General features: G+C 34.8%; 1 protein-coding gene across 2 annotated transcripts; it reads right to left on the bottom strand.

Annotated features, from left to right (window-relative positions):
• Window positions 1-276: 276 nt before the first annotated feature.
• Window positions 277-3,612, bottom strand: LOC148599264 (uncharacterized). 2 transcript variants are annotated; one of them, XM_088559152.1, is made up of 4 exons: window positions 3,564-3,612; window positions 2,270-2,852; window positions 1,496-1,718; window positions 277-562 (listed from the first exon to the last, which is right to left on the bottom strand). In XM_088559152.1, the coding sequence occupies exons 2-4, from the start codon at window positions 2,844-2,846 to the stop codon at window positions 463-465; spliced, it is 900 nt and encodes a 299-aa protein (XP_088415278.1). In that variant the 5' UTR covers window positions 2,847-2,852; window positions 3,564-3,612; the 3' UTR covers window positions 277-462. The 2 variants fall into 2 exon arrangements, with proteins under 2 accessions (XP_088415278.1, XP_088415276.1); XM_088559150.1 differs by lacking the exon at window positions 3,564-3,612 and adding an exon at window positions 3,048-3,146.
• Window positions 3,613-11,192: the final 7,580 nt, after the last annotated feature.

Genomic DNA, 11,192 nt, shown 5'->3' with positions numbered 1-11,192 from the left:
CATTACAAGGGAGTGGAAGTTTAATGTTGACCAAAGTTTAGCTAGGGAGTGGAAGTTTAATGTTGACCAAAGTTTAGCTAGGGAGTGGAAGTGTAATGTTGACCAGATGATGCAATGGGGTGAAAGTGTAATTTTGACCTAAGTCGTGGATGTGTTATGTTGTTGTGCAAAGTTTAGCTGTAGGTAGTTGATGTGTTATGTTGACCTAAGTTTAGCTAGTAGTGGAAGTGTAATGTTGACCAAAGTTTATCTAGAGCATGGACGTGTAATGCTGACCAAAGTTTATCTGATTTATTTAAAAAAAATACAATTTAAAATCTGGTTTGACAACTATCTGTATAAAGTAATTGTTAGCTCCCCAACTTCTAACCTTGACGTTGTCTTTTTCATTCATTTTTTGCCGGAACCCAATACTACTATGATAACTTCTATAGCAACATCTTGAGGTCTTTATATGCCTATTTATCTACCGCGCGGACCTTTACCGCCTATGAGGCCCCCTCCCCGACCATCACCGGATACTCCACCAATGTTGCCTCCTCCTCTCGGTCCAAATGCAGACCTGAAGTACAAAAGGTAACATTTTAATTTTTCAAGCTCAACCAACTTTTCAAAACAAAATGATGGTATATCTCCATGACAGACTTATACAAGCTACAGTGTATATTAGTATACATGTACACGTCCTTGAGAGACTGTGACTAGCAAGAGTAGTGTACATGTACATGTCCTTGAGAAACTTAGACAAGCAAGAGTAGTGTACATGTACACGTCCTTGAGAGAGTAGTGTACGTGTACACGTCCTTGGGAGACTCAGACTAGCAAGAGTAGTATACATGTACATGTCCTTGAGAGACTGTGACTAGCAAGAGTAGTATACATGTACATGTTCTTGAGAGATTAGTATACATGTACATGTCATTGAGAAACTTAGACAAGCAAGAGTAGTGTACATGTACATGTCCTTGAGAAACTTAGACAAGCAAGAGTAGTGTACAGTACACGTCCTTGAAAGCCTTAGACAAGCAAGAGTAGTGTACATGTATGCAATGCATCATTTAACATATTCCAGGTCATTTAGGCGAAAGAAAACCTGTTCATGTAGTAAATCAGGAAGCGGTTACAGGTCTGTGGAGGAGATTGAATACATATAAACTTCGGTAGAACAAATGTTTTTTTCTATTTTGCAAATGTATACAGCTCAGAAATTTGAACTGATTCTTACATTACATAAGTTGAACAATTCATATGTATTGCCATGTATGTAACAGGATAGGCGTGCAAACAACGTTCTCACCGTGATAATTGCTGGAGCGTATTCAGAATATTTTCTAACTGAGCATAAAAATTAACCAACTATGTAATGTTTTTAGACAACGTATATTTTGTGTCGGGGACGTTGCAGGGAACTTTATCGGAAACATCACGAGGAACATTGCCCGTGCATCGCAACGGAGGCTTCCCGGGTCTAGCTCGAGACTTTGTGTCTACTTACATTGTTCCCATCAAGCTCATTGCCTCCATCGTGCCCATTGTTCCCATCGTGCCCATCCCCATCATGCCCATCCTCATGCTTCCTGCAGATGTCGCTGCTGCTGCTGCTGCACCTCCTGTTCCACTTCCGGTCCCTGAAGCATCCGTAGATCCACTCAAATTTCTTTGGACTGACTCTATTATTGTTGATATGATTGTTGTTATTAAAATAAGTTCAAAAAGACCTGAAAAAGAATCAGTTATATTTACATTTTTAGATAAAAGCAAATGCTGATGCTGATGAGAGAACCTAATACGGAAATGGACTGAAACATTCCGGACACCTTTCTTCATTTAAATTACAGCTGTGTATCATCACATATTTTAAATCTGTCTTTGTATGAAAACTTAACAACATTTAATCAATAAAATCAATCAATGTCAACTTAATGAGGAAGAATACATGTACATGTATGTCTGCCTTAAAATAATTGGGCTAGAAATTTATTTTCATATTCATCACAATACTTAAAGTGTATATTTTTCACGAAAATGATAAAAAGTAGTAAAATAAAAATCAGAAATCGTTTAATTCATATATATATATATATATATTAGTAGTATCACATCAGGATTTTTATGAGTACTAATGATCGATGGTTGTTTCCCCAATTTCCAATATCGAAGGAAACGAAAGGGCTGAAAACATACTGGTATTAAATTAAAAAAAAATATTGAGACGCGTAGAAATGAAAGCCTTTTTAACTAGATAAATTTTTTTTTAATTATATTTTACCTGACAGCCAACTTCCGGATGACCCTGGCGATGTACCTCCGTTTCGCCGTACCAAAAATATATTCGTTAATCCGCTTCTACCAATGGAACCTGTCGGATTGTCATTAACGTTAGTTCCAAAGTTTAAAAATGGATTTAGGACTCCAATATTTAATGGAAATATCGGAAATTCTGTTAAGATACTTGGGAATAATGGCTCACTTGGCAAATCAAAGGACAGAGTAGGCTCCAGGGGAATTCCTACAGGTAAAGATGTCGTTAATGGCCCTGCAGATAATGGTGCATCAGATGGAATGGAAAAAGATGAAACAGTTTCTAATGTACCACCTAAATCGGCAATATCAGGATATATAACAGGAAGTTCTTGGGCAGCAGTAAATGTAACATGGAAATCGGGTATATCTTCTGTCACTACATTCTGTATTCCATCGAATCCCTTCACAGTTCCAGGAAAAGCCGTCCCATCTGGCAATTGCTCTTGAACAAGTGTTAACCTCGGAAGTATTTGCGAAGCAATTGGGGTTAATATAAACAGAACGACAAGGCAAATAGCAGATGATGTACTCAGGGGCGACATGGTTGCCTGCAAAATAGATATTTCCTTTTTTTGAAAACTGATTTCTGTGGAAGTTAAGAGAAATATATCGTTCGGTGCAGCTTTCTGACTTTTAGGGGGTAGGATAAAATTTTTATCCTGCCTCGTTATTTTGAGAAAATATAGGTCCTGCCCTTTTCATCTTCGGTACTGAGCCGATATTAGAACAATAATAGATCCTACCTTTTTATTCTTTCTAAATAAATATATAAATAAATATCTGCACTGTAACAACTAGGTTAAAAACAAAAACAAAATCAAAACGGAAGTAATAAATAAAATCAAAACTAATTTAAAAAAGAACAAATACGGAAAGACAACGGCCAATGTGAAAGAAAAAAACAATCCAATATGACTTCTAGCCTAACGTGGAAGTTTGCCTTTTTTTTTTTCGATTGTCTTACTTCTGCTAAAAACCAAAATTAAATCTTAAGAGAACACAGAAAGCAATAGAAAGGTTGTTGAATAATATCAATGTGTTTAACTCTATGATTAAAAACTTAATGATATTAGCTTTTAAACTTTTTTCATTTTTTAATATAAATATTATCCCTTACTTATATATATATATATATTTTTAACAATAATTGAAAGATAAACTAGAAATTGTACAAATGGTAGCATGTTAAGAGCAAAAACGATGATCTCTCTAAACTTAACTAAGAATTCTTGACGTTTGTAGGATGTATTAGACCTTACCTTGTTAGTTGTGATCTAACAGATGGTTGATGCTTGCAGATTGTTTTGTTTATACATACCATGATGCCATACTGACGTCATATCAATGAGGTTGGTGTAATCTGTGTACAATTGTGTTTCTCCAGGGTGTTCTGTGTTCTTATTTTGGAACATCTAAATGTACCAAGGGGGTATCGTGAAAGTGTTATATTCTTTGCCCGTTGATCGAATCTTAATTTTCTTGGTCATTTGCGTACATATTTTTACATATATGTATATGAAATACTCACGAAAATGCCATATGTGATATACTAGCAAAGCTATACCTAGTTTAGATATCGGCTGTGCCGTCTTGAAAACTTAAGAACAATTCTTTATACGTAGCTTTTACTATTTAAATATGAATGTTACATTCAACTATAAAACTCTAGAATTCGGAACAATATTGCTGCATTGTAATGTATGCTGTTTTCAATACTCCTAATGGATCACAATTCGTTACGGAAGAGTGCACACAATGAGCTTTCTAATAAAAAAAAGTACGTGTGCATAGGATCAACTATTGTTCTGTTATTGAACTACAAAATGGGATTTCTTGTTATTCTATATCGTTACCATAAATCAGTTAGCTGTTGATCTATACAGAATCAATTCAATCCTATGATAAGTCAACACCCAAGCAGTTTATTGATGACGGTAATAGGTAAAAATATGACTTGTTATTTTATTTTGAGGCGACTACATATACAATGGTGATATTCAGAAGATAATGGTGGTCTTAAATATCAATCACCTGGTAAACTTAATAAGGTTTTTATTTGCATAATTATAGAGGATATTACAAAGACTCAAATATATGTATACCTATGTAATCTTTATTTCTGTCTGATGCTGATAGGAAGTTGAAATTTTAATTGACTATTTGCACCATCAGAAAAAAAGGAAAAAAAGACACGATTTTCATGTTGGTAAATTGGGTTATGATTTGATCGAAATACATGTACACCAAAATTGAACATTTTAAGGGCAGATAACTCTGTCAAATACCTCAATTTTCTAACATTCTATTGAAAAAGTTCTGAGCAACACCAGTGGTGTAGAGATCAAATAATGGTCTATTCAAAAAGATAGGTCATCTCCGAAGATGATTATATCTTCAGATTGGTGGGGTTGACAATGCATGTTTTTGATTTTTTGTTTTTTTGGGGTTTTTTTTGCCTGATTCTTACAAAAACTTACACTTAACTATATTGATTTATCAGTCTATTGCCGTTTTAACTTTTTCAAATAAAGGAACTTTATAAGACACTAATGTACAAATAAAAATAAGTTATAAATACAGTGTTTTCTCCGTGATATTGTCAGTTATCTCATAGACGACACGTGGACGCCTTTAATGTTATCATACTGAACTCTCCTTCAACTGAATGATTGATTGTTTGGCGGTGCAAAATTTTAATGCATTGTTTCACGTCAAAAGACATGGCAATTCTAGAGTCTGTCGAAGCAAACTGACAAGTGTGAACTCGTGTATTGGAAATATGGTGTAATTATTGTTTACACATTGAATTTTTAATACTTCTTAGTCATAGTAGTCTTATGTTCCTTATCCTGTGTTAAGTAATGGCCGTCTCTCGGGCTACCATGCTCGTCTCAAGTGAGAAAGGCGTGATTTCTATTCCGGTTGAGTCATACCCAAGCCTTTAAACTTCGCCGACAAGCACGTGGCATAAATCTACAACGTGTACGGTATGAGATAGATTGACGACTAGTAGGCTCAGAGTGAAGAAACTGTGTCCATACCCTAACCCTAAAGCGGGTGTTACACAGATCCGGCCCAGCGTTTCGCATTCTAATGTCACGAGACAGTCAACGTAACTAGTGTACAAGAAATTCTAAATAGAAAAAGAACAAAATTTTACAGCGTCGACTATCTTTTTTTTTTAAAAATAGATAGTACATGTACTTGTGTGACTTATAATTTATCATCTTAGTTTATTTCAAGCTTCTAAACCTTAAAGTGTTACCTATTGGTTATTTACAAATGAGAAAGAAGATCCTTAAAAAAAAAAGAAAAGAAAACGAATAAAGATTTTAGTCTGACTTTATCATTCTGCTATAACCAAATTTAGTCAGTGGAATAACAAAGAAAATCTACAAGATCGTTGCAATATATCCAACAAAAATCGTTTATCCGTGTAAAATTCCCTCATAAGTGGAGTAGATTATACGACAAAATGGAAACTTTTTAAATATAAATCATTAGAATATTAGACGAATTAATGTGTGTATTATTTGTATTATTTCCAGATTTACTAGAATTTATTCAAGAGATGGGTCTAGATTTTTTCCAGATCAAGCAGAGTCAGCTCCTCTGACAGGGAAGCTGGCTGTTTTAGAACAGCTATCATAGAGTTGGCTGTCATGACAGTTCTAGCAAAGCTTGTTTCCGTAGAACAGTTTAAGAGCCGACTCTGCCAGATCTGTCAGAGAAACTGACTATTGAACTGTTTTATGACGCTGTTCAAACTTTCCGAGATTCGGCTTTTCTGACAGTTCGGCTGAAAGGTTAGAAGAAATCTCAAAGGGATGGGACACAAAGGCAACAGGGTCGACAAATTTAGATTGCCACTAGAAAAAGGGAGAGATGGGTAGGGTCGGGCAATTTAGCCTCCTGTGGCGGAGCGCAATGGTTCCTACTCCTATCGAAAAGCAGTTGATGTTTAGTAAAAAGCAATTATTTTTTGTTGTTGTTGTCACTGTAGCAGGATTTGTTGTTTTAGTTAGAGTAATTGTTGTTTTTGTTGTTGTTACTTTAGCAGCATTTGTTGCATCAGTGAGAGTAATTGTTGTTTTTGTTGTTGTTACTGTAGCAGCAGTTGTTGCTTAAGTGAGAGTAATTGTTGTTTCTGTTGTTGTTACTGAAGCGGCAGTTGTTGCTTTAGTAAAAGCAATTATTATTTTTGCTGTTGTTGTTTTAGTAAAGGAAATTGTTTCTTTTTTTATTTTGTTTTGTTTTGTTTTGTTTTGTTTTGTGTGTGTGTGTGTGTGTGTGTGTGTGTGTGTGTGTGTGTGTGTGTTGATTCTGGAGCAATAGTAGTAATAGTAATAGTTGTAACTGCATTAGTTGTTTTTTCTGTAGTAGATGAAATGGTAGTACAATGCTCTCTCGATTTATCACCACCTTTTGGACCAGGCCAAATTTTAGCCTTATCTGAGGATGGTAATAGATCGAGAAAATATTTTTCATAGAAACTTTAGTAATTTTGAAAAAGGGGGTGTTTGGAAAAGTGTGGCGATACGTCAGAGACCACATTAGAAATAAAAGCCTTGAAGACTATAGGTAAAGTAGTGCAGATTTGGGAGCTCTAGTCGTTTCGATCATAAGCCAAAAGAAAAAAAAAGAGAATTTATTAGTTGTGTTTTACTATGATGATGAAAACGCCAAAATTCGCTACTGATTATGTGATCATGCATATTTGGTCATCCTTCCTAAATGTGGCCAGTATACAAATAGCAATGCAAACTTATTGTTACTGTTGGTCATATTATAAAATGAATAATAACATTTTTCTATAACTGATTTATTTGTTATTAGTTTTTTATTTGGCGCCATTATTGTCTGTTATTTGTAATTCGTTGTCTTTTTTTAAGTGTCTTTGTTCGTTTGAATCTTGTCGTAATTTGTTTCTATTTTATTTATTTAACATCAGTTCTTTACGTTGTCTTTTGAAGTATCATTGCATTTTAATGTAAAAATGCAATAGATACATGTAATAAGTTCTGTCTTAGCAGAACTACTTTTGTCAGTTCGAGTTTTTCTTGTTTTGCTAATTGGTTTTACACTAAAATTCATATTAATGTTCCCCGTTATGTTATTTTGGTGCTACTCAAACTTTCCTGATCGAAGAATTTTTATAAAACTTTGCCAAAAAAAAAAAAAAAAACAAAAACAAAAACAAAAAATAAAAAAACGTTCTCCGCTTACCCTACTTTAAAAGTCGTAAGTGTAAAGTTGATCGTAAGTAATGACGTCACAACCTAAAATAGCATTGTGACGTCATAATTTACATCAATTTCACACTTACGACTTTTTGTGAAATTGACATCTGGTCCATGATCCAAGTTGCGTTACTCATTTACCTTTGTTTTTGGTTGGCATGTTTTATTTTGGTTATTTCATGTTCTTTGTTGTGTGTGTCTATGTAAAATTATGGCAATTTAAGCAATTTTTCGGCGGGGTAGGGGTATATTTTATTCATTTTACCCAAAACCATAAGTGTTACTGCAACGGTACCACTGCAAAGCTGAGACATTGGGCTACATGATGATACATACATATGCAAGTTTACGTTTGAAGAAAGAGGAAGTTCGTAGAATCAAAATACTAAAAAAATTGACTTGCCTCAACGAGGTATAAAAAGTAGCCGAAATATCAAAATGTTTCAGTGAATTTTTTGGCGACAAAAATATTCTGAAATGGGAGATATAAGGGTACCTGAAAATCATATTTTGGTTGATGAATGGGGGGAGGGGTGCAGGGAGGGTTATTTCAGCTCACATACTAATGGGATTTTTTTTATTTTTCTCCATTATACTCGGCTGAACTGTATACAAATTTTTAAATAATTAACGTCTTTTAATTCGACAGTTTATGTTTTGCTTTAAAAGTTTAAAATGGCAAATAACTGCTGACACAAACAAACCTGTCCAAACCGATCTCTGAGAATCAAATCAGAAAACTGGTCTAAACCGAACTCTGAGAATTAAAGCAGAAAACCTGACTAAACCATACACATTTTAAAGTCCTTTATATAAGTTCAGATTTATTTAGTTCCGTCGTAAAACGAACAGCTGTCTGAATAAAGCAATCTGGATAGATGTAATTGTATATCACTATCCACTCTGAAGATCAATGGTCATTCTGATCAAACCTCAAAAAGGTACGAAACGCTTGTTCACATTTAGCTTCATGTTTTTACTTTGAATGATAATCAAATGACTAGACTAGGAAAAATAATAAAACTTTTCTCATTGAACAAATTGTAGTCATTTTGGTGATATTCTAGTGAATCGAAAAAAATAAACAATGATTTTACTTGTACGTATTGTAATGTATACCGAGGGGCTTTATGCATAATAAATGGTAATCATAATTAAAGTATGACCTTTTCAGGATCTCTGGGTTTCCCCCCTTAAATAATGCTGCCAAAACACATGACAAGTGAATTCTGATTGGCTAATCCGTAAAGTCATCTGAACAGAAAGTAGAATGAAGTTTTGTTAGATCAAACATGCAGTGACTAACTGTAACAATTGTTAGATATAATTTTAATAAGATTGCTTCATACAGTGACTATTCTGACCTGTTAGTAAAAGCGTTTTCGAGTTTTAGAAAAATAAAATAAATTATACAGTATTTTATTTCAAAACGATTTCTCTTTCCAAATAAATATCCTCGTACTTCCCTGGCATCTCTTTCTCCTGATATTCATCCATTCTACCCCACAGTTCCTCTAACACCTACCCCATTCCCATTCCTTGCACCCCTCCAAGCCCTCCACCAAATCCCACTCCAAGACCACCTCCAATCCCTCCTCCTATTCCCACTCCACGACCACCTCCATCTCCTCCTCCGCGACCACCTCGTATCCCTCCTCCAATTCCTCCTCCAGCTCTGAAATAAATATATATATAAGAATATTCATATGATCATTATACAAATCCGAAGCCTTTAGTTCGTTTGATGTTTAACAATGATGTGTAACAAAACAACCCCTGTGAATACATTTTAATGCATCTTAGAAAAAATCTAATTAGCCTTGATAATGCAGATCAAGGGAAAAATAAAGCTTGATTCGACGCTCACATTTCACTCAACATTTTAACCTTAGAAATCTTTCTTGTTCTTTCGTATAAGTAATGTATAAATTGGATTACGCGGGTAGTTTTGCGGTTTAGGTTTGTTATATGGCTAATAAATATATCAAAATTTTATTTCACAAAAACATATCACTGAAAAGACATGTGTTTATCATTGACAACATTTGGCGATTTGTAGGACTCATTTAAAGATAGTCAGAAGATAGATTCATTTGTACTAGTCTAGAAAACTATGTCGGAAGTATTATTTTGACTCCCAGTAAACCTGCTTTTACTCCGTCTCCTAAATGCCACAATTATTGACTATCAATTTAATAGTTCGGCAGAAAATAAAATGTACATCCTCTTTCATTCAAGGCGATCAAGCTACCACGAGACCACCGAACAGTAAGAACATATATGAAAAGAATTACACTTACACTATCCCCATCATTGCCATGCCCATGCCCATGCCCATGGCACCGGCAGCTGCTGCTACGCCTACTGTCCCTGAGTTCATGCCTCCAAAAAGACCTCCTCCGGTTTGATTATTTCTAAGAGTTGCTGTTATAGCTGACAATATTGATAGCAGTATAAGGGTTACGAGGAGCCCTGTACAGATAAATGCATATATCAAATATACTTACAGTTGCGGTCAAGTCTAACCTCTCTTCGATCCTGCTTGGATTCGCTGTCATAGAACAGTTCAAAACTGTCCGAAACTGTTCTGACCCCCGACACACCTTGTCAAGGTCTGTCAGGACTTCGGACCTGCCCTCTCATAATCTGCCATGGGTCCTGACACTCTCCTGCCATGAACTGTTCCAGGTAGAACAGGTATGTGGATTAGACGAGCTCCTGACAGATTCTGACAGTCATTAGCTCGAGAATACTTCTCTGACTGAATTACATACAGTACATGTACGTGATTACGAAGGAAAAAGGCGTAGCACCAGAATCACGATTCGTACGACGGGAAGGAAGCCTTGCTATGTTTGAACATTTTGGTTTTTTTTTCAAATTTTACCCGACTTTTATGTATGGCATGCAGTACCAACAAAAATATTGCCTGCCGTACTTGCTAGGCCACTGACTTTAAAGAATTTGGACTGATTTCTTTATGGTTGCAGATCTAGACACCGGTATGCTACAGATAACCTATATATATATTGACAATTTCAAACAGTTTATACAGATATTTTAGACCTTTGGAAGTTTAAAGTAATCACACTCATACAATTTGAAAGAATAGGACAATTTGAAGAATTCTGACAGAAATATATTAGTCGCAGTCACCAACATGGTAGTTCTATTACAAAAAAATAGCATTTTAGTCAATAATTTCAGGCTCTCTTGAAAATCAAAAGTGCTGGTACTCTTATACATTTTGCAAAAATAAGCTTTCTTAAAGATTTTGACTCAAACAAATGTATCACAGCCACCCACATGATTAATTATATTGATAAATTTAGCATTTTAGTCAATAATTTTATACCTATAAGCAAATTAAAAGTGAGCGCACTCATATATTTTGCAAGAATGTGACATTTTTGAAGAATTTTGACTGATGAAAATGTGTAACAGCCACCACATGATAGTAATACTGTAAAACTTAGCATTTTAGTCAAGAATTTTATACCCTCATACCAATTTAAAGTGTGCGCACTCATATATTTTGCAAGACTTTTGACTTTTTTGTTGCAGCCACCACATGATATTTATATTGAAACATTTAGCATTTTAATAATTGCTTTTAGAAAAGTGCTCGCACTAATACATTTTGCAAGA

This window comes from Perna viridis, chromosome 13, assembly GCF_037379345.1.
Source record: "Perna viridis isolate PV_CMFRI_1.1 ecotype Kerala chromosome 13, ASM3737934v1, whole genome shotgun sequence".
NCBI lineage: Eukaryota > Metazoa > Mollusca > Bivalvia > Mytilida > Mytilidae > Perna > Perna viridis.
This window is presented reverse-complemented; position numbering and strand designations above follow the sequence as displayed.